This window comes from Petromyzon marinus, unplaced genomic scaffold (assembly GCF_048934315.1).
Source record: "Petromyzon marinus isolate PM22_M1 ecotype Great Lakes invasive population unplaced genomic scaffold, UKy_Petmar_22M1.pri1.0 PM_G_Scaffold_53, whole genome shotgun sequence".
Taxonomy (NCBI): domain Eukaryota; kingdom Metazoa; phylum Chordata; class Hyperoartia; order Petromyzontiformes; family Petromyzontidae; genus Petromyzon; species Petromyzon marinus.
This window is the reverse complement of record NW_027423006.1, coordinates 1053993-1078268: the sequence shown is the minus strand read 5'-3', so window position 1 is coordinate 1078268 and position 24276 is coordinate 1053993. Positions and strand designations below refer to the sequence as shown.

Here is a 24276-nt window from a genome sequence, read left to right as displayed (position 1 = left end):
GCGCGCCTCCGGGCGATTGGCGCAGAGAACCGCGTTTCTCAGGAGCTGCTTATCGGTTTGCGCCGTGTTTTTTTATCTGTCGCCAGACGAAGAGGGGCTGCGCGTCCTGAAGCTGCTCTTGGAGAAAGCCCCGAACGTCAACGCGAGGGACGCGGGCGGCAACTCCCTGCTGCACCTCGTCTTCTCTTCGCCGCCCTCGAAGCGCCACGACGAGATACTGCGCCTGCTCGCCGCGTGCCGCGTCGACGGCGCGTGCCGCAACAAGGCGGGGAGGCGCGCGTTCTGGGGCGTCGGGCCGAAAGACCCCCGCGTGCGGACGTGGAACAGCCTCGCCCGCGAGCAGAAAGGCGGCGGCGGCGGCGGGAGCGGACGCGACGGCGGGAGACGCAGGCGCCCGCCGGAGCGCAGGAGGGCGGCCGGGCCCGAGGCGCTCGCCTCCGATCCCGTGGGCGAAATGGTCGAGGAGGCGGGGGAGGACGACGACGACGGCGACGTGGAAAAAGTGGACGCCGCGAAGGAGGATGCGGTCAGTTTGGCCCGAGACGCCTTGGCCCGAGAAATCGAAGGGCTCATCGAGGAGTACGACCCCGCGGAGACGCGGGCGGCGAGATCCGCGGAGCCGGCGTCTCCCGCGCCGACGGCCGCCGAGCCGCCCCCGAGCGTCGCCGAACGCCAAGCCGGCGGCGGCGGCGGCCCTCCGGATGCGCCCGACGAAGCGGACGGTTTGTCCGACGGCGAAGACGCCCGCGACGAGGACGGTGTCGGGGACGGCGGCGGCGACGACGACGGTGACGATGGCACGGCGGGCCCTGACTTCGAATCGCTGACCTGGGAGATCGAGTGCACTCGCGACGCCCTCAGAACCCTCAACGACAAGAGCCTCCCGCGCGCCGCGAGGAGGAATATCGTGAGGGTGATTTACTCGCTGGGCAACGGTGACTGGCACCTTCACCGCATCAAGAAAGTGAAAGGCGTCGCCGAGTCCAGCGAGATCAGGCTGTTTGAGGCCAGGGTAGACAGGGCCGCCAGGCTGCTTTGGGAATTGGCGATCGACTTTTCGCCACGTTGCAGTGCCAAGCCCGAGAAAATCACCGGCTCCGAAGAGTCTACTTCGGGAGGAGAGACGACTGGAGAAGTCTACAGCGAGATCATCCGCATTTGGGACATTGTCCTTGATCACAAGCAACTCGACCACAGAATAAAGAGGATCATTTCCTCCTGCGACCGTGGGACGTCCTGCTCGCTCCGCCGCAAGCTGAAGGGCATCGAGCGAGCATCGTTCCCCTCGCAGCAGAACGTGCGGCGGAGGTACCCGCTGCTCTTCGTCAAGGCGGGCGGCTCCACCGGTGCCCGGCCCGTGTCGGCGGAAGCCCGGGATTACTTTCCTCCGGCGAGCACGATGGAGAACGAGTACAACATCGAGAAGTTCCACACCTTCGGCACGACCGTGGCGCTCAACGTCCTGCGCTGCCCCGAGCAGACGATCGAATACCCGTTCCGCGTGGGAGAGCTGGAGCACTCGGTCATCAACCTGAACCCCACGCCCTCGGAAGCCATCATCCTCGTTGGCCGCTCGGGCACCGGCAAGACCACGTGCCTGATGTACCGGCTGTGGAACACGTTCGACAGGTATTGGCAGACGACCGCGCTCCGGGGAGAGCCGTGGATCCCGAAGGCCGCGCTTCCGCCGCCTCCGTTGCCGGACGACGCGGGAGTCGGGGAGGACGTTGCGTTTGACTGCCCCGTGAAGAACGGCTGTGTAGGTGATACCGGCCGAAAGGGAACGCGCGAGCCGGAACGAGAAGCTTGCCTCCATGCTTCAGAGCTTTTCGACGTCGACCGAGGAAATGATTTCTTGGAACCTGCGGCCGAGCTCGGTGCCGCACGGCTCGCAAGTCACCAGCCCGAGGGAGGCGCCGCTCCAATTTGTGAACATCTTCATCAGCTGTTTGTCACCAAGAACCACGTGCTGTCTCGAGAGGCGCAAAGGAACTTTGTGGAACTGTCCAAATCTACCGCCGGCACCCGGCACTACTCGCCCGTTGACATCAGCGGCGTGTACAGGCTCCAGGACGTCAAAGACGAGAACTTTCCGCTCTTCTTGAACTCGCGACAACTCCTCCTGCTGCTCGACGCGTCGCTCGCGAACCCGTTCTTTGCCAGGAACGGAGACGGGAGCTTAAAGGAAGCCGTCCGCGGGTGGTCCATGGACGACGACATTTTGGGCCTCGGCGACGCAGAAGACGCGATGGAAGAGGATCCTGACGACGAGGAAGACCACCGGGCGGACATCGGCAAACTTCACGAATCCAAAAAAGAGGACCCCAGGAAGTTCGTGACGTACGAAGTGTTCACGAGCGACATCTGGCCCGCCATGGTGAAGGGGAAGAGCCCGTATAACCCTGCCACGGTGTGGATGGAGATCAAGTCTTTCGTAAAGGGCTCCGTGGAGGCCCTCCAGAGCCCCAACGGGGTCCTCGGTTTGGAGCACTACGAGGAGCTGGGCCGGAAGCGGGCGCCAAACTTCACCGGGGACCGTGGCGAGGTGCATCGGCTGTTCCGCGCCTACCAGCACGTCAAGTCCCAGAGGTGCTTCTTTGACGAGGAGGACCTGGTGTTCCACATCTACTCTCGCCTCTGCCGGCTCGAGGTCACGCCTTGGTCAATACATGAGCTCTACGGGGACGAGATCCAGGACTTCACGCAGGTGCAAAATCAACCGTGCCGGTGCACGCGTTAAGTCGGTCGGAATCGGAACGTTTATTTGCATTGGAGGAATCCGATGAGCTATGAAGCTAAATTTTGATTTAAAGCTTTCGTGACTGCAGGGATTCATATTCTTGGTTCTTTCGATAAAGTCACCACGTTGAAGGGAAACGATAAAATAATAAAAATAAAACCATCACGACGTTTCGACTGCAACACAAGCAATCATCATCAGGTGTGAAAACCACAGCAAGAAAATTTGAAAAAAGTGGCGTTTTTTTCTTAACGTCAGCACCACGCAGAGCGATTTGACAAGTTTGTTCAGATGGACGAGTCCATCTATGTTTGGAAAAGAGGAGGGGGGAGACGAAAATAATGGATGCGGTCTGAAAGCCACCGTAAGCGTGAACAATCAATTAAGACCCGAAATGAAAGGACTTTACCGAAAGAACCAAGAATATGAACTATAAAGCTCTTTTTTTTACAGATCTCCAGATCTCAGGGCACATTTGGAGATGTGTTCCTGATTTTTGGATGCATCTGAAAAATTATGAAAATTGGTACCTAGATAAGAATTTCGGACGAGATCAGAATTTACATCATTAGACCTCCTTTGCCAGTACCAAAATAAAATAATAGGGTTTTCCCCTTTTTTTTCTGGCAACAAAACTGAAACCTTTTTACAAGGATTAATGTTACTGCATTAACCACAATACCTGCAGTCAAAATGCAAACAAAAAACACACACTATGATAATATATGTGGCATTGTCCTTGAAACTGATTGGTCCACACCAAGGGACGAGCTTGATGATTCGCTACCGCCTTAGTGCTGCGTGGTTAGCGAATCATCAAATAACACGTTATTTAAATGCGTGCCTACAAAGAGCAGCGTACTTCAATAGGGATTGCCATTGGTAGGGCTATTTTAATAAACAATGAATAATAAAGAGGAAGGACAAGTTCAAAGGCCTCGCATAATGCACATGCATAATGTACGTTGCCTCAGTAATCCCCCCCCCCCCCCGTCAATTGTGCAAGAGCCCAGCTGCGTGGTCAACACATCTATGCCTCTATATAAGGAACGGAACAGTAAGACTTTTCCACAAATCTGGCTGTTGCCTGATGAAGCTAATTGTAATTACTGGCGAAACGTCACGGTACTCAGACTGTAAATGTTGTGGCTTGGCTCTCCAACGCACAACCGGTGTGCTGTACTAGTACACAACACTATACACTACACTACTATACACTACACTATACACTACACTATACACTACTATACACTACACTATACACTACATTATACACTACACTACTATACATGACACTACACACTAGTGCTGTACTAGTGATGAATTGGCCACGTTCTGTTTACGTGACAATCCTTACTAGTTGGCTGTTTTGACGACACATTTATATATTTACGCGATTTAACCCAAAAACCTCTATTACGGATGATATTGGTCGCGAAAGCCTACGTGACGTGTTAAACTGCATTGCGCACGTGTGGATTCTTGTATTTCACCACGGTGACCCACAGAGCATTAACCGGGTCCATAACTAAATAGCAAGGTTAGGGAGGTGTACAGCACGCCATTGGTGAAAATAACCAGGAGCGACGGGCCAAAGTGTGAAGCAACACTTGGGAATCAAAAAGAGCGGAACAAACGTCTCCCACAAAATAAAAACGCTGAGATAGACCCTGGGCCGGGACATCCGGCTAGGACGTCGGGGGACTGACGGGCGAGACTAACGGCGGAGTAGAGGTTCCAAGGAAGGAGAAAGCGGTGTAGACAGACGACGGCGATTCGGAGAAGCGACGGCGAAGAGCCGCCGACACCGCCGGGAGGCGTTTGCCCAGCAGCGGGAGGACGTTGACGGTGGAGAGACGACGGCAAAGTAGGTGCCGACTGACCGAGCGCCGTCACCTGCGACCGCCGCCCCCCCTTCGCCCCCTCCACCCACCACCACTCCACCGTGTCCCGTGCGCAGGCCGAGCTGGCGTTGCTCATGCGCTGCTGCGCCGACCCCAACGCCATGTTCCTCACGGGGGACACGGCCCAGAGCATCGTGCGCGGCGTGGCGTTCCGTTTCAGCGAGCTGCGTTCGCTCTTCCACTTCGCCAGCCTCCCGCCAAGCGGCGGCGGCGGCGGCGCGGCGCGTCGCTCGCGCATCGACGTGCGCAAGCCCAAGCGTCTGTACGAGCTCTGCCAGAACTACCGCTCGCACTCGGGTGAGCGCCCGCGAACACGTACAGGCCTGCGCCTGGGCGGGGGGGGGGGGGGGCAGGCGGGTGGCACGCCGAGCCGCCGTCGCTGCCACCGAGGTCCGGGTCTGCGGATGTCCCCGGCGCGAGGTACGCGCCCTTGGGGGGGGCGTCCGCCCGTGTTCGGTGACTCTCCTTGGCTCCGTGTGGCAGAGTCGGCTTGAGCGAGCTGGTTGGACTCGGGCTCTGAACCGGCATCTAATGAATCCGCTGTGGTTATTGGGGAAGGGCCCTTTTTTGCCGTACACCGCCGCCCTTCCGTGAATGCAGCCGGGAGCAAAACTAGTCGGGCTCATTGAACGGTGAAGCCTGCAGCAGATAGTTTAACATGGAGGCTTTTCGCAACCATTATTAGATTGCGTAAATGTGAAAATGCGTCATTAAACCCACCACCACCCAACACAGCAAATTGGTAAGGTTTGTCACGTAATCAAAACGTGCCAATTAGTTACTGCTGCTGAGTATCGCCGGTTCTCGTAATGCTATTAAAAACGCGACAACCTCGGCGCAAAGTCAAGCCGCGCCTTCTTCTCAGGTCGGGACCACGAGTTTAAACACTTGGTCCGTTAACACGCGGCCTCCGCACGATCCCCCCCCCCCACGTAACCACCGCCGGTCCTTCCTCTCCCACGTGCCCCCTGCGTCCCTTCGCGCCAGGCATCCTGGCGTTCGCCTCCAGCGTCGTGGACCTGCTCCAGCACTTCTTCCCCGAGTCGCTGGACTGGCTGCCACGGGACCAGGGGCTGTTCGCGGGGCCGCTGCCCGTCCTGCTCGACTCGTGCAGCTCCGAGGACCTGGCCATCCTGCTGCGAGGCCACCAGCGCCGCGCCCAGCCCATAGAGTTCGGGGCGCACCAGGTTTGTTTGCCATTGGGCGGCGGAGGTCGGCTTTGTTTTTTTTGTCATCTGTAATCCGTGTACAACCTGGTGGAAACCGGTATGAAACCGGTATAAAGTGGTCTGAACCGGTTTTCGGCACGTGTAGATATCTGCAGCAGTAAACGTAACCTTTTAAACTCGGGAACGAAGGGAGCTGCCTGCCGCGGTGGGTGTCATAGGCAGCACGCTGGACTTGCAATCCAGCGGTCATTGATTCCGGGGCACAGCAGCTGCAACAATGGAGCAGGTTTTTCAAATCCCTCCCCTCCCCCACTATCCACTCTGCAATACACACGGGCACACCGCAGTCGACTGGCAGGTTACGCGTGGTGGGATCAAGTGAGGGTACGCCTCCTCCTTCCAAGACGTTAGCTTAGGAGACAATGCCAGATACCCTCTATTGGAAGCCCTTCTTCCGGAAGTGGCATGAGCAATAAATCAATTGCAGGGCTTGCCCCTCTATCTCTTTTCGACCCAGTAACTAGGACAAATGTAACCGAGGGGTGATCTAGGCCGCCGTGAGGTTTGTACGTCCGCGTGTGCGCCAATCGGTGCATTCGTTACTTAAAAGTTCCACTGGAATCGGTTGCCGTTTCCTAAACTTTCATAACCGGTAATCGTTGCTCAAGCCGGTTATCGGATCAGTTACCAGTTAGCAACAGCGGTTTGTACGTGTCTTAGCTTTCCACTCGCGTACGAAGCGCATGGCACCCTCGTTTGAGAAATGGGCCCGAACGATTTGTTACCGAGATACCTCTGGATGTAACGTACGTTGAACTTCTTTCGCCTCCGTACGTAACCAACCGTGCTAGTGTTCAGATGTAGCCTCGCAGTTCCAAGCCGAGCCCGTACTCGAGCGTAAGGAGTGCTCGGTGCAGGTTAGGGCTCGTCTACACGTAGCGCATTGTTATCGCCTGCTTGTGAGTGTGCACGTATGCCCCCTTACACGCGAGTCATTACACAGGTAAACACGCATGGTGTAGTGGATATCAGCCGGAAACCTGGGTTCCATTACTGGTCGATTCAGCCTTAAAGGACCATCTTGTGCAGCGTGTAAACTTCAGCGCTTGGGAAACAAAGGCGGCCGGGCGTGGTGCTGGCCACCACCACCACCCCCCTCGTGCTCAGCAGAGCCACTCGCCCCAATAGTCTTGCGTGGTGCCGCTACAGGGGGTACCTTTGCCTCTTGCGCGCGACAGGTGATCCTGGTTTGTAATGAGAAAGCCAAGGAGCAGCTCCCAGAGGAGCTGAGCCTGGGCCTGGTGCTCACCGTCTACGAGGCCAAGGGGCTGGAGTTTGACGACGTTCTCCTCTACAACTTCTTCTCCGACTCGGAGGCGAGCTTCCCCCCCCCCCCACGGCCTCCGCTTGGTGCCCGTTGCACGTGTCCCCGATATTGCCACCTTTCCCTCCTTGTCAGGGGACTCCTCGGTGCGGCCATCATGCCCTGGCGGCACGTCTTCGCCCTCCTTCTGGTCACGCCGGCTCAACTCTTTCCGCTCGTCTCGTTCTCTCGCTCGTGCGTCTGGCGTGCGCGCGTCCCCGCCGACCCTCCTCGCTCCGGCCGCGTTCTTTACGCCCGCGGGGGGGGCCGTGCGCAGGCAACCAAGGAGTGGCGGGTGGTGAACTCGTACGAGGCGCCTGCCCGCAGCGACGACGCCGGCACCGTGCCCTCGCCGCGGCCGCTGGAGGAGACGTTGCTGGAGGAGGAGGTGCTGCTGCCCGGCTCCCGCCCTCTCAACTTTGACCCCATTGCCCACAAGGTCGGCTCCTCGCTAACGGTCGCTCGCTTGTCTGGCCAGCTATCGCTGCACAACACAAAGCAAGCGGACGATACCTCTCCTTCGTTGATATTTTAAAGATGTTTTTTTTACATAATTAAAAATAAGAAAAGGTTTTAACCCTTTCTGGGAAATTAAACAGGAGGTTTAAAAATAGAAACATTTTGCAAGGCATCAAGTCTGCATTAACCACCACACACAGTACTTGTGGCAAATCATGCCAGGCAAGGCCCACTGAGCTACACAGCTCTTTTTCAGAAGCGGCCTGGCCACAAATCATAGCTCAGTGAATTAGCTTATGATGTGGATTTCATTTTTCCTCAGCCAAATACTCCAAATGCATGTTTCTAAATGTGGAAACGGAGAGAAATCCACGTGCCCACGGGGGAGAAACAGGCAAACTCCAAATACACAGGTGCCAGGCTTGGGGATGGAACCAGTGACCTTCTCTGTACCACGCGAGATAGTTAACATCTCGCCACTGTGGCACCCGCACATCCCTGTCCTCCACGTGAAAGCACTTCTCACATTCCCCGTCACGCAACGCTTCTCAGATCGCGCATTCCCAGAGTGCCTTGCGGTAGACAGGAAGTTTTTAAAAGCGACTTTATTTTTCACACGGCGGCAACAGATCTGGTTGAACGGGACGCGTCGTCCGGTTATTGACGTCGTTGCCGCCGCACACAAAGCCGGCTCCACCGACACCGCTGACCGTGCCGAGCGTTCGCCCCCCCACAGGGCCTCTCCACCTGACGTTCACAAACCCGAGTCGACTTCGGAGCAGCGCTTGAACCCCGTGCGCACATTCGGCCGTCTCGTCACTCCGCTGCTGGATGAGGGCCTCCCCATTGGCCAGGCGGGCTGTGGTGGGGGGGGGGGTGATTTGACCATACTTCACCACGCCGGTCAACGTCAGTTGACGAAGTCGGGGAGCTTAGACGTGTGAGCATGGAAGCGCAGTATAACAATTTGATGTTGCTACACCTCTCCCACTGCTGCTCATCACGGAGCTCTGCGGCCTCCAGCACGTGTTATGCATGGCGGTCACGCGTGGAAGCACTAGCCAGGCCCAAATACCAGCTTAGCTTCTTAGAACTGATGAGCATATTGAGCAAATATTCCAGGCGATTACTCAGTGGCGATTACACGTGGCAGTAATCATCGCCCGCGACTGGCAGACTCATGCCTGTTGGCGGGTCAAGTGCCGAGTCACCTTGTGAATTGGCGCTTGACCTCATCTGAGATTAGATGTAAGATTTTTTATTTAAAGCTTTCGTGACTGCAGGGATTCATATTATTGGTTCTTTCGGTAAAGTCGCCACGTAGAAGGGAAACAATAAAAAAAATAAAACAATAAATTTCTCACGACGTTTCGACTGCAACACAAGCAATCACCATCAGGTGTGAAAACCACAGCAAGAAAATTTGAAACAAGTGGCGGTTATTTTTAACGTTAGCACCACTTTTTTTCAAATTTTCTCGCTGTGGTTTTCACACCTGATGATGATTGCTTGTGCTGCAGTCGAAACGTCATGAGAATTTTATTTTAATTATTTTTTTATAATTTTATTGTTTCCCTTCTACGTGGTGGTGACTTTACCGAAAGAACCAAGAATATAGATAGATGTAAGGTGTACAGCACTCTGGGACGACCCAGCGTACAGGAGGGAGGTGGCACTCTGTCAAACGCAAACCGTTGCCGTCATCGACATTGTTCGATGAAAAGGCATTTGAAGAATCCCCCGGGGTGAAAATTGGCGCGGGGGTTTCATTTTTTTGTACCCTCGTGAAAATTGGCAAGCTGGAACGGTTTGTGTCAAAACCATCGCTGATCTCGTCACCGAGCGCAAACCATCGCCGCAAACTCCGCCCCACTCTTGCAGCGGCCTTTGGCTGGCCCGTTGAACAAAGACGGCCGCCGCATCGCGCGCCTTCAGGGTGCGCTTTCACAGCTCTCTGAAACGCCCCTCCTTCTTCAGGACCGCTTCTCGCGTTGTTCAGTTTCGTTGTTCTTCATCCCACGCGCCTCCTACGAAGGTCGGTTGGCTACGTACGGCGTGAAAGACGTTCGACGCTACGCGCCGGGCGCCTCCGCACGCTCGGCACGTCTCTCGCACACACACACAGACACACACACACAGACACACAGACACACACACACAGACACACACACACACAGACACACACACACAGACACACAGACACACACACACACAGACACACACACACACACAGACACACACACACACACAGACACACACACACACAGACACACAGACACACACACACAGACACACACACACAGACACACACACACAGACACACAGACACACACAGACACACGCACAGACACACACACAGACACACACACACACAGACACACATACACAGACACGCACACACACGCTGCGGAGGGCGGCGGCTACACCGAGCGGCAGGGTTTCCACTTGCCAAGGGGGTTTTACCGAGGCCACGCGGCGACGCCGGCGCGCCGGCTCACCGCGCCGTATCCATTCCCCCAGGTGCTTGTCGGCGAGCTCAAGCGCCTGTACACGGCGGTGACGCGCGCCCGGGTCAACCTGTGGGTGTTCGATGACCACGAGGAGAAGCGCACGCCCATGTTCCGCTACCTCGTCGGGAGGAACCTCGTCACGCTCGTCCGTGCCACCCCGGGCGAAGAGGAGGGTGGGTGGCGGAGTCGCGTCGCCGCTTCGGCGATAACGCTCCGCCGGCTCCCGAGCCGATCGGCCGTCCAACTTGCGCTCGCACGATCCTGCTTGTCCCAAGAGCCTCCATTCAGCCACTGACTAGCACTCGTCTCACTCCACGGCACTCTCCATTCTCCTGCCTCTCCCCTCTCATCTCACCATACTCACCTCCATGTCCTCTCCTGCCTCTCCCCTCTCATCTCACCATACTCACCTCCATGTCCTCTCCTGCCTCTCATCTTACCATACTCACCTCCATGTCCTCTCCTGCCTCTCCCCTCTCATCTCACCATACTCACCTCCATGTCCTCTCCTGCCTCTCCCTCTCATCTCACCATACTCACCTCCATGTCCTCTCCTGCCTCTCCCTCTCATCTCACCATACTCACCTCCATGTCCTCTCCCGCCTCTCCCCTCTCATCTCACCCCACCGCCCTCCACGCTCTCTCCTGCCTCTCTCCTCTCATTGTAAGATTTAGCTCGCTTAACAGCACTTTCCCCAACAGTCTGTTAAGGCTATACGGGAGACCTTTGTCTTATGCCCTGCAGGCCTGGATGATGGTGTCTTTGTGCGCTCTTCCACGCCGGAGGAGTGGAACGCTCAGGGAGATTTCTTTTTCAAGCATCGTCGCTGGAAGGTGAGTGCCAAGACAGCTCGGTCTGGACACCTGGGCCTCAGCGTGGCAGTCCAGCCGTCGCTTGCCAGTGCTTGTTATTGAATTCACGGTTACCAATTTCACTAAACTGAGCTTTTTTATTTGACCAGGCAAGGCCCACTGAGTTGTAGAGCTCTTTTTCGGAAGCAACCTGGCCACAAATCAAAGCTCAATGCGCTGGCTAATCTAGCAGCCAAATCCTGTTAACGCACATTGATCAACGTGGAGGGAAAAATCGGAGTGCCCGGAGAAAACTCCATGCGTCCACGAATAGAGAGAGAGAGATAGAGGGAGGGAGACATGCAAACTCCAGGCATCAGGGTCGCGATTGAACCCACAACTTCCTGTATCCCAGGCGAGGTATTTAACATCTTGTAACCCAAGGCCTTTGGCAGAGGTGGCCCACTCAGAACATAGCAGAGCTAAAACATTTCCACGGCGACCCTTTTGCCAGTTTTGAGATGATAAAAAACAAGGTTTTACCCTTGCTGGCATTATACCGGAGGCGTTCATATTTTGCAACGCAAAATAAGACGCGAGGAATCGCACGCACACACACACACGCACGCGCACGTGTGATGACGCAGGCAAACAAACAGAAGCGCTTGCTTCCACGCAAGGAAGTTTCCTCCAGGATAAGGAAACGGCGGCGCGATGGCAACCGGCCTCTCGTGCGCCGTGCCGGAGCTTCGTAGCGCGCTCGCAACCAGCGCTCGCCCCGACAGATTTTTGTCTTTGTGTCCAGGTGGCAGCCAAGTGCTACCGCAAGGGTGGGGTTGCGGCGAAGGAGAAGCTGGCGCTGGCTCACGACGCGGCGCTGCGCACGCAGAGCAGCGGATGGAGCCCCGGGTACGGCCGCACCTGCGCCGCTCCCTCGCGGAGGGCCAGGCGGGGGGTCGGCGCTCGGTAGCGAGGAAGCCGGCGTCGGCGGCGCCTGGGGGGGAAGAGCGCCCGGGGAAGCCGGTTCCGTGCCACCCGCGAGTCGGGTCCACGCTTCCCAATCCTCCAAATGTTTTTTGTTACGAAAGGCGCAAAGAAGTGTGCAGAGGTGCATGGGGGTGGGGGGTGGGGGAATTACACTGAGAGACTAAAAGGTAAAACGCATGGATCAGAGAAGAGACAGAAATCAGAGACGTCAAGTTGACCGGAAAAGAGTAAATTGTCCCGGGTAGAACGCAACGCCGGTGAAGGGCGACCGCCGTGGGAGACGGAGCCACGATTACCGGCTTTTTGTGCTAGAAGCTGATTTAATTGCTGAATTGTTAGACAATGAGGAATGGCGGCGGCTCGGGGAGGCCTTCATTTAACGGTTGATAGAACACAGCCGGCGATGATATTTAGTTTTGTTTAAACAATGGGACGCACATTAACACTGTAACTCTAACTCACGAGCCTTTGTCACTGCCCATGACTTTAAAGCAGGGCGTGGGCAAATTTTTTGACTCGCGGGCCACGATGGTTTCTAAAATTTGACAGAGGGGCCGGGCCAGGAACAGATGGATGGAGTGTCTGTGTGAACTGAATAAAAATTACGTGTTAAAAATCATTACGTGAAAGGATTTGGCCTTTAACAGGTAGCAAAGCATTTATTTGCAAGGCAGTTTAACAAATTGCACAAACATAGGGCCTATACACCACACTCCCGGTCAAAGTGCGCCATCTAATGGGGAAACTGGGGGCATTACAGGAGAAAGGTAAAATTTAATTTAATAATAATATTTGGACAAGTTCGGCGGGCCAGATTAAAAAGCCCAACGGGCCGTATAGGGCCCGGGGGCCGTACTTTTCCCACGTCTGCTTTAAAGGATACCGAGCCAGGCTTGAGCACCACAGAACGTCGCCGCTTCTCGGTATGCAACGACGCTCCCCCTCTGCTGCTGTTGCTGCTGCCCGCGTGTTGCGAGCAGCAAGGCCCAGGACTACCTTGCCCTGGCCAAAACGTACCTCGAGTGTGGCCTGCCCCACATGGCGCTCAAGTGCCTGCAGAACGCAAAGAGCTACCCCCTCTGTGGCAGGCTGTGCGAGCGTCTCGGCAAGGTGAGCCTCCGGCATCATCACCACCACCACCCCCCCCCCCCCTTACCATCTTTCATCCCACGCCTGTAAACGTTATTCATCATATTCTTGGTTCTTTTGGTAAAGTCACCACGTAGAAGGGAAACAATAAAATGATAAAAATATAAAACAATAAAATTCTCACGACGTTTCGACTGCAACGCAAGCAATCGTCATCAGGTGTGAAAACCACAGCAAGAAAATTTTGAAAAAAATTATTGCTGTGGTTTTCACACCTGATGATGATTGCTTGTGTTGCAGTCGAAACGTCGTGAGAATTTTATTGTTTTATATTTTTACTATTTTATTTTTTCCCTTCTACGTGGTGACTTTACCGAAAGAACCAAGAATATGAATCCCTGCAGTCATGAAAGCTTTAAATCAAAAGTTATTCATCATCTTAAGTACGTCGCCCGTTATTATAAGCCACGACATTGGATCCTGCCCCATTATTGATATCGCGACAATTGCCAAGCGACGCAGGAGGCACGTCCTGAAGGACGGCGTGGCTTTGTGTCACGTGCTCACCGAGTGTTGCCTATCCCGAGCTGCCTGGCACGAGCTGGAGCCTCGTTAATGATACAGGGCTAGGGGCCAAGTGGCCGGGTGGCTCAAAGAGTTCCCAAACGCTGCGATGGCCACCCCTGAGAAGAACCGGATTCGAATCCGGGCTGCAGCCACCTGTGAATAATGCGGGTTCTCAAGTGTTAGCGAGCCGATGGGTCGCCCAGTGACCGCACGATGACGTCGCGATGCGAGGACAGCAGCAGCAGCAGCAGCGCTGTCGGACTGCCTCGTGTTGACCCGGCGTTGACCTCGTGTTGACCTCGTGTTGACCTCGCGTGCTGCACGTGGTGTGCGAGTAGGTGCGAGAGGCAGTCGGGTGGTACATGAAGAGCTCGTGCTACGACGAGGCCGCGAGGCTCATTGAACGGTTTGTACTCCGCCCGTGCCCCGGGTTGCATTTCAATCGCGCGACTTTCATCCGCTCAACCAGGTTGCCCTCTTCGCATGTTAAAGTCGTACGACAACCCACCGTCGTCGTCGTCCTTCTTGTGTCGCTGCACAATCTGGTACGCTTCGATTTTGGCGCTGCATCAGTTGTTGTAACGGTTAGACAGTTCGTGAAGTTTCTGAGAGATTGTTTGGCGTGTTTTTACAGCTGGATGATTGAGAAACCACGGTTTGCGCATTATCGCCAAACAATCAGCGTCGTTATTTTTCACTCTTCTCTAAAAACTCACGAATATCCCCTTGCTTACCCTCAACTCCCCTTCCCCATCCATTCCCCATCTTTTACACGATCTCTCTTCCCAACTTCCCTACCCATTCATCACACTCATTCATCATCAACTACTGATTGTCACTTTCATCATCGTTTATTGCACTCATCATATTCACGGGCTACTCATCGCACCGTTCGATTTCCAACACGTAGGCTTTCACGACCAATATCGTTCATAATACAGGGGTTTTTTGGGGTTAAATCGCGTAAATATAAATGTGTCGTTAAACAGAACACGCCAATTCGTTACTAGTACAGCACACCGGTGGTGTGTTGGAGAGTAAATCCACATTTACAATCCAAGTGACGTTTCGCCATTAATTACAACTAGCATCATCAGGCGAAACAGCAGGATTTTTCCATAAATCTGGCTGTCGCCTGATGACGAATTGTAATGAATGTTGTTTTGGATTTACTCTCCCAACACACCGGTGTGCTGTACTAGTAACCAATTTCCACGTTCTGTTCACGTGCCAAACATTACCAATTGGCTGTGTCAGGTGGTGGCCGGCTTAACGTGGACACGTTTATAATTAAGTGACCTAACCCAAAAAAACACTTGTATGTATCATTGCCAATTCTCCATTGGGCACCTTAGCGAAGGGGCTGTATGGAATCAAAACGTGATCGGCCATACGTTTAAAAGTGTTGAACGGCGTGGTGCCACCGTCACTCTGGACCCCCCCCCCCCCCCGTGCCACGGTGCGGTGCGCCCAGGTGTGAGGCCGAGCAGAGCCCCGACGGAGGCCTCGCCCCCGTGGACTTCCCGTGGAAGTGGCGCGAGCTCCGCTTCGTGGCCGCCAGGCGTCACGTGGAGCGGGGCGACGAGGGCGCGATGATGAGCTCGCTGTCCCGCGTCGCCTTCGAGGAGCAGCTCGCCTTCCTCAGGATGAACGACTTTTTGGCCCAGGCCGTCGCCCTCCTCGAGCAGAGGGGCAGGGTCGAAGAAGCCGGGAAGATGCTTCGAGAACACGGGATGATTACCGACGCGTTGCGGCTCGCCAGGCCCGGGAGCCAATTCGCTGGCGAGTGCCTCCTGGCGAAGGCCCGTGCCGCGTTGCGGGCGTTGCGGGCACGCGCCAGCCGACGAGACGAGGCGGAGGAGGAGGAAGCTTTGCGCGAAATAAAAGCAGAACTCCAGAGCGTGAGGGAAACGTGCGAGAATAACAACTTTGTGAGCGGGAAGGCCGAAGCCTGCTACATGCTTGGGAAGTTGGAAAGCGACGAAGACCTCCTGCGTGAAGCAATCACGCTCTTCCTCGAGGCCGACGTGGTCGTGGGCGCTGCCGAAGCGACCGCGGCTTTGCTGGACGTCGAGGGCGGGGGGTCGCCGCACGTCGTCCCCATCATACTCGAGGTGCTGCAGCCCCTGCTGCGGCTCGTGGCGAGCTTCCTCGGCGGCGGCGCGAGATCAGGGGAGGCCGCGGCTCATCGGGAGCAGTGGCTGGCGCAGAGCTGCGAGTTTTACGGCTTGAGCCGGAGCGAGGGGTCCTGCAGGGTGTTGACGCAGGAGGGCTCCAGGTTCCTCGACGTGCCCGGCGGCCCGAGGCACGGCGACGGAGAGCCGCCGCGCGTGCCCACGCCCGAGGCGGACCGCGTCCTCGCGCGGCACCTGCTGGGTCGCTGCGAGCGCCTCGCCCGGGCGGCGGAGTCCCGCGCGCGCCAGACGCCGGGGGTCTGCGGGCGCCACCCGACGGGAGGGGCGTGCCCGCTCCGAGATTGCCGCGGCGCGCACGGCGGCGCGGCCGGCGGGGCGGAATTGAAAAAGTTGGTGGCGAGCAAAGTTCACCTGGTGACGCTGTCCGGAATTCTCCTGGAAGCGATCCCGCAACTGGAGTCCCGGAGCCCCGAAGCGGCAAAATTTGTGGAGGCGCTCCTTCCCAAGCCAGAGCTGGCTGACTGCGAGGACCTCCTCGCCCTGCTGTTCCCCAGCCGTTTCCACCCGCGAGGGCTGTCGGAGAGCCCGGCGTCCTGCGGGGACATCCTGGCGCCGATACGGAGCAACCCTCACGTCGGCTCCGCGATGCGCGAGCTCGTGGCGCGGGAAGTCGCCTCCCGCGGCGAGGAGAGCCGGAGGGAATCGACCGACCTTTGGCTCGAGGCGTACCGCGCGGCGCGCGCCGTCAATTCTCCGACGGAGCCCGGCAGGCTCCTGCGCGCCGAAGAAGAAGAAGAAGAAGCGTTTCGCCGGCGCGTCGAGCGGAAGAGGTCGGGGCCGGGCGGCGCCACCGGCATGCTCGTCCTGCCCAATGGACGCTACGCCAGCTTTTTCAACCTCTTCACGGAATCGGCGGAGAAGGCGTTCGCGCGGGGAGACGTGCTGGGCTCGATCCACGCCTTCTGCCGCTTCCGCAAGCTGATCGGGACGCGGCGGCAGCGTCGCTGCGGCGGCGGCGGCCTCGCGCCCAGCGTGGCCAACGCGGCGGCGATGGCGGAGCTGCAGTTGGTGCTGGTCTGCGCGGTCCACGCGAGCGCGCGCCCCGACGTGAACACGGTCTGCCTGCCGCAGGGCTACCTCGCCACGCTGAACCTGTGGAGCTGGATGCATCCGCCCAACCCGCGGGTGGGTGCGCCACGCGCGGACCGGGGGGGGGCGCCTCGCGGATATTTACCTCCCGGACGTTTTTCCGTGAGGCTTTTCCAACGGAGAGTGAAAGTTAGTCATGCGTCAACTCTGTCCGGCCGTCCGTCCGTCCGTCTCTCTGTAACGCGGGGGTTGCGGTGGCTCTCTCCTGCTGAGAATGATCCGACACGAACGGAATTTGATCGTGAGAAAACCGTCCCCGTTGATCGAAAAGTTTAAGCGCCCACGATGTGGCTATAACAGCCGGCACCAAGCAGATAGGCGCGTGTGTGTGTATGTGTGTACGTGTGTGTACGTGTGTGTGTGTATGTGTGTGTGTGTATGTGTGTGTGTGTGGACGGAGTCTTGGCGTGTATTGAATCGTAATCGATTGTTGATCTGGCCAACTGCGTGTCATTAGAAACACCGCACCCGCCGCACACGGCCAAACAAATTGAACGTCGGGCGCGGCACGCAAACTTTTAAAGTTGCGGCTCACCGGTAAGCTGACGGACAATCCGCAACAACCAAATTCAGCAACCGCCTCCGAGCCCAAAACTCAACGAGGAGATTGGCCACGGCAACTCAGGCGCAGAGTTGGCGACGCGTTTTGGTGCGATTGTATCATCGTACGGCTCTCGCAACGTGACACACGCTGACGGAGCACGTGAGCGCGATGCTCCGGACGCTCGCTCTCTCACGCCGTTTAATTGTCACTCTGTGGCTCTTTCGGTAAAGTCCACGTGGTGGTTAGAAAATAAAATAAATTAAATCACGACGTTTCGTGCGCAACAACAACAGGCGTCCGTCAGCAGGTGGGACAACCACAGCAAGAAATAATTGCTGAAGTGGGCGAGAGGCCTGCCGTGACAAGAGGTTATATAGGTAAGAGAGGGGGGAGGAGTAAGGGGGGAGAGAGAGGGGGGGGTGAGTGGGCGGGGTTGGGAGTGGGAGGCTGGCGAAGCTGGAGATGCGGATATGAAGGCAACAACCATAAAGCAGTTAAGGTTTGGATACAAATTGAGCAATCATTGGAAGGATGTTATTAACCAGGTAAAAAACTTAACTGCTTCATGGTTGTTGCCTTCATATCCGCATCTCCAGCTTCCCCAGCCTCCCACTCCCAGCCCTGCCCACTTCCCCCCCGGTCTCAGGTCCTCTCTTCCCCTAGCGCTTCTCTCTCCTCCCCCCTCTCTTACCTATATGACCTCTTGTCACGGAAGACCTCTCGCCCACTTCAGCAATTCTTTCTTGCTGTGGTTGTCCCACCTGTTGTCGCGATTCGTTTTATTTCGTCTTATTTTCTACCTACCACGTGGGCTTTTACCGAAAGAATCAAGGAGTGTGGATTCCTGCAGCCACGAAAGCTTAAAATCAAGATTGTTTCATCGTTCCCCCCTTCAGGCGAAACATCACCGTGACGTCTTCGAGGCTATTAATGAGTTCGGCAGAGGCCAGCAGCAACCTTCCGGCCACGACAGAGTGCTGAGGCACGTCGACCACTTGGCCCTCATGGTGTGCGGCGAGCGCAACGAGTTCCTGCTCGACGCCTGCGGCGATGACCCCTGCGTGGAGTCGGGGGCAGCGGAGCGCCTGGTCGTGCTGTGCCTGGTCATGCTCGTTAACGTCCACATCCTGAGGAGGGCGAAGCTCCAGTCCCGCATCCGCGCGGCCGTCAGGAACGCCGGCGAGGGCCTCCCGCCCGAGAGGCGGGACAGGCTGCCGCCGCGTCTCCTGCGCTGCCTGGAAGCGGCCGACGCGGCCAAAGGACCCGGCGACGTGGCGGCTGCCCTGGACGCGCTTCTGCGGCAGAGGGATGGCGATCGTCTCTACGACTGCGTGTGGAGCTCGCGGAGGCGCGGCTTCTTTCTCCACCGCGGGTCGTCGGCCTCCCGATTCCCCGAGCGATTTGAGCGCGACCCGGGGGAGCCGGGGATTTCCGCTTCGAGCCCGGGGCGGTTCCCGAACGGCGACGGCGGCGAGGAGAGGGGGGAGGAGGAGGAGGAGGAGGACGAGGACGAGGAGCGGAGCGAGCTGCTCTTGCTGCGTCATCTGGCCACGCGGCGGGAAACGGAGGAGCGGACGCGGCTGAAGGCTCGGCGCAGGTGGAGAGCGGCACGGCGGGCCCTGCAGTTTGCCGTGGCCCTGAGCGCCGGGCTGAGGGAGGAAGCCACGGGACAGACGGTCCTCAGACCCGCGCGGCTGACCCAGGGGCGCTGCGGCGTGTGCGGCGTGAGCTTCGCCGAGGAGCGGGACGCCAACGCCGACGCCGCCGCCGGCGGCGCGTCCGGCGTCTCGGCGAGCGGCCACTACGGGTCCCGGGGCCACGCGTCCGGGACGGAGCGGTATCACGCCTACGTCGTCGAGTTCCGTCGCCTGGTAGATCCGGCGACGCGGAAGGCGGCGGCGGGGCTCCGGCGGTCGGAAGGGCCGCGCCGCCAGGGGCGCGCCGGCGCGCGGTTGGAGATGCGTCGGGAGGAGCTGAGGGAGGCGATGAAGCGCGTGGAGCTGCTGGAGCGCGAGCAGCGCACCGGCGTGCTTTGGGATGGTAAGGGTCGCTGCTCCTCCTCGTCGCGTGCACGGCTATCGGGGGTTTAAATATCCGCTCGCCTTGATTTGTTTTACCAAGATGTCCTCCTCGGTTTCCTGCTCGCCGCGTCCGATCGGAATCTTAATTTAGACTGCAAGGAGGAATCCGGTGAGCTGTGGAGCTCTTTCCCGCGGATGTCCAGAATGGGGGGGGGGGGCTGGGTCAGCCAGTTACAACAGCAATCAATGCAATAAAAACCGATAGGAGTGCAACACTGAGAAGATGGTTAAGCAATTCACTAAATATAAATAAGTGATCATTTGTATTATTGGTTCTTTCGGTAAAGTCACCACATAGAAGGGAAACAATAAAAATATTTTTTAAAAAAATTCTCCCGACGTTTCGACTGCAACACAAGAAGCAATCATCATCAGGTGTGAAAACCACAGCAATAATTTTTTTTTTCAAATGTTCTTGCTGTGGTTTTCACACCTGATGATGATTGCTTGTGTTGCAGTCGAAACGTCGTGAGAATTTTTTTATATATTTTTATTATTTTATTGTTTCCCTTCTACGTGGTGACTTTACCGAAAGAACCAAGAATATGAATTCCTGCAATCACGAAAGCTTTAAATCAAAAGTGATAATTTGTATTCGTATTTATCAAAGCTTGGGCAAAGTATTAAAAAAACACCAGCAAAAGACATCCAAAGTGCTGCTGCTAGGAGAAGCGAGCTTGGGGGGGCTTGGGCAGGACGCGTCGTCAACGGACCGGGAGGAACGACGGTTACCCGATGGTCGACGCCGATAACGGAGCAAGCGGCGAAGGGACATTGCGTCCGAGAGAGAGAGAGAGGTCGCGTCCACCGGAGCGACGAGATCGAGATTGTTGCACCGCGGGATTGCGCGGGCGGTGGCAGTGGCCCCGGGAGGCCTTCACTCGGCGGTGGATTGATCACGGCGATCTTTTATTTTCCATTCGTACGGCTGCCGATATGGATGCAGAGCAACGTGCACAATTTGACGTGCATGGGGGGTCAAGCCGGACAATCGCGTCAGGAACACCGGGTGTATCGCTGTAACGATGTCTTCTGCGTATTTGTTGGATGATCGGGAATTGCGTCGTTACATGTCCACAGTCGCATCCAGGAGAGTTTTTAATATTCCATTTCTGCATCAGGTATCTGCTTCTGCCCCCGCTCTGTGCGGATGCGGTTTATTAATTAATCGCATCCGCTGATGATGGATCTTGGAGAAGCGTCGCTTTGTAATCAAAACTGTATCCTGTCAGAGTGAAGGCTCCTAACTCCTTTTTAAAGAGATTACTTTGAACACCGTTTACTTGATTAACTCCCTAAACATAAATGCGATTTGCGGTCCCATCTTGTGGCAGATGGAACCTTACAGAGCAAATTAATCCGTGTGGTCGTTAATCCGAAGACGGTGAGAGCACCGCATCTTCACATCGGATCACGGACTCCTTGGTGCCGGGTCTCCAGTACCGCATCAGGGCAACACCAAACCCGCGATGCCACTCAGACCCGGTCGCGGTGCCTCGTGATGGGGCGCCTCGGTGGCTAGGAGATGTGAACTACCTCGCCCGGCATACAGGAGGTCGCGGGTTATATCCCGACCCTGACGCCTCTCGGCAATCCCCTCCGCTTATGCGAACGCAACCTTAGAGGCCTCGGATTGACCGAGCGGGGCATCGCGCGCGGCTCTGCCTCCGCGGAGGAGGCTTGCGATGATGAGGCCTTAGAGGTCGGCGCAAGCACCTTGAGGTGGCGGTTCACGCGGGGAGAGGAGAGGAAACGCCAACCAGGATTTGAACTCGCAGCCATCGCGAGCCTCCCCCCCCTCTCTCCAACACTGAGCCACACGGCCGGTTTGCCACGGTGCGCAGCAGGGTGACGTGCAATTGTTAACACGACCTCTACCGGCGCTTTCTCAGCGCTGTGAAGGAGGGCCGTTGCCTGAAACGTCGCGTTACGTAGATACGTTTTGAGGCCGTGACTAACGCGAGGTTTTTCTTTGTTAGGCTGTGCTCTGCGCAGCATCGCCAAATAATTCGTCTCGTTCCGGTGCATTGGTGGTTTGTCGCGATGGGAAAACGGCGTTCCGGGCTTCCAGGCTCCGCGGAGGACGATTCCACGAGCATCCCTGATGATCCCCCGCCTGGGCGTGTTTGCGTGTTGGCGTGCGTGTCGGGAATTTCACCGTGCAGTTGGCGAGAAGCTGCGATCGGCGGTGGAGCATTTGGACAGGTGCACCACGGAGCTGGAGTCGATCGTGGCCCGCGGAGCGGCCGACGCAGGTTTGTCGCTCGATTTTACCCCGAGGTCGTTTCTTTAATCATCCGGTCGGAGTGACGAGCTCACGGCGGTCAACTCTCTCTCTCTCTGTCTGCTGCTGGAGTCGGCCAAGTGAGCTCGCGTGAACCAGTTTTGCCGTACGGGGGGGGGTTTCTCCTTTCACCCGTACCCCTCGTGGACAAAGATGGCCAACGCGCGACCGTGTACGACCCATTGAGTCCACATTCCTCGCTCCGCCGTCTCGTGTTCGGCCGCCCCGCGGGGGCGTCCGCGTCGGATTTTGAGTGCGCGGCGGAGGCGGCCGGTGGAGGAGCGGGGCCCCCCGTGCTCGGCGGCGCGTCGATCGGCGGACCCTGCGTTGTTGGCGGGACGCGCTCTGTGGTTTTGCCCGTTGCGGGCGGTTGACCGGGCCCTGGTGGTGTTCATCAGACGAGGTGCATGAGGATGAAGGAGAGCCAGAGGGGGCGGCGACCTTCAAGGAGCTCGACCCGCTGCACAAGACGGAGCGCAGGCCGGGGCCGCGGTGACGCCGAGGAGTCCCGGCTCCGGCACTCGGGCTTTGAACGGGGACTCCGCCCCTGCTACACACACACACACACACCACCAGATCTAGACACATTCACTAACCCCAGCTATACACACACACACACACACCACCAGATCTACACACATTCACTAGCCCCAGCTACACACACACACACACCACCAGATCTACACACATTCACTAGCCCCAGCTACACACACACACACACCACCAGATCTACACACATTCACTAACCCCTGCTACACACACACCACCAGATCTACACACATTCACTAACCCCTGCTACACACACACACACACCATCCCCAGATCTACACACATTCACTAGCCCCAGCTACACACACACACACACCACCAGATCTACACACATTCACTAGCCCCAGCTACACACACACACACCACCAGATCTACACACATTCACTAACCCCTGCTACACACACACCACCAGATCTACACACATTCACTAACCCCTGCTACACACACACACACACCATCCCCAGATCTACACACATTCACTAACTCCTGCTACACACACACACACACCATCCCCAGATCTACACACATTCACTAACCCCAGCTACACACAAACACCATCCCCAGATCTACACACATTCACTAACCCCTGCTACACACACACCACCAGATCTACACACATTCACTAACCCCTGCTACACACACACACACCACCAGATCTACACACATTCACTAGCCCCAGCTACACACACACACACACCACCAGATCTACACACATTCACTAACCCCTGCTACACACACACCACCAGATCTACACACATTCACTAACCCCTGCTACACACACACACACACCATCCCCAGATCTACACACATTCACTAGCCCCAGCTACACACACACACACACCACCAGATCTACACACATTCACTAGCCCCAGCTACACACACACACACCACCAGATCTACACACATTCACTAACCCCTGCTACACACACACCACCAGATCTACACACATTCACTAACCCCTGCTACACACACACACACACCATCCCCAGATCTACACACATTCACTAACTCCTGCTACACACACACACACACCATCCCCAGATCTACACACATTCACTAACCCCAGCTACACACAAACACCATCCCCAGATCTACACACATTCACTAACCCCAGCTACACACACACACCATCCCCAGATCTACACACATTCACTATCCCCAGCTACACACACACACACACACCATCCCCAGATCTACACACATTCACTAACCCCAGCTACACACACACACACACCACCCACAGATCTACACACATTCACTAGCCCCAGCTACACACACACACACACCATCCCCAGATCTACACACATTCACTAGCCCCAGCTACACACACACACACACCACCAGATCTACACACATTCACTAGCCCCAGCTACACACACACACACACCACCAGATCTACACACATTCACTAACCCCTGCTACACACACACCACCAGATCTACACACATTCACTAACCCCTGCTACACACACACAGCATCCCCAGATCTACACACATTCACTAACCCCAGCTACACACACACACCATCCCCAGATCTACACACATTCACTAACCCCAGCTACACACACACACCACCAGATCTACACACATTCACTAGCCCCAGCTACACACACACACACACCACCAGATCTACACACATTCACTAACCCCTGCTACACACACACACCACCAGATCTACACACATTCACTAACCCCAGCTACACACACACACACCACCAGATCTACACACATTCACTAACCCCAGCTACACACACACACACACCATTCCCAGATCTACACACATTCACTAACCCCAGCTACACACACACCATCCCCAGATCTACACACATTCACTATCCCCAAGCTCCGGCACTCAGGCTTTGAACGGGGACTCCGCCCCTGCTACACACACACACACACACCACCAGATCTACACACATTCACTAACCCCAGCTACACACACACACACACACCAC

General features: G+C 56.5%; 1 protein-coding gene across 1 annotated transcript in view; it reads left to right on the top strand.

Moving 5' to 3' along the window:
- Positions 1–23055, top strand: part of LOC142917823 (TPR and ankyrin repeat-containing protein 1-like) — a 33240-nt gene extending 10185 nt beyond the window's left edge. Inside the window, exons 8-21 of the mRNA XM_076062189.1 lie at positions 87–2707; positions 4701–4941; positions 5632–5831; positions 7052–7189; positions 7454–7615; positions 10156–10318; positions 10891–10979; positions 11743–11846; positions 12905–13034; positions 13919–13986; positions 15055–16900; positions 18305–19448; positions 21655–21744; positions 22172–23055. Coding sequence (XP_075918304.1) covers positions 87–2707; positions 4701–4941; positions 5632–5831; positions 7052–7189; positions 7454–7615; positions 10156–10318; positions 10891–10979; positions 11743–11846; positions 12905–13034; positions 13919–13986; positions 15055–16900; positions 18305–19448; positions 21655–21744; positions 22172–22269 — 7094 coding nt within the window. The 3' untranslated portion in view covers positions 22270–23055. The remainder of the gene's footprint in view (positions 1–86; positions 2708–4700; positions 4942–5631; positions 5832–7051; positions 7190–7453; positions 7616–10155; positions 10319–10890; positions 10980–11742; positions 11847–12904; positions 13035–13918; positions 13987–15054; positions 16901–18304; positions 19449–21654; positions 21745–22171) is intronic.
- Positions 23056–24276: the final 1221 nt, after the last annotated feature.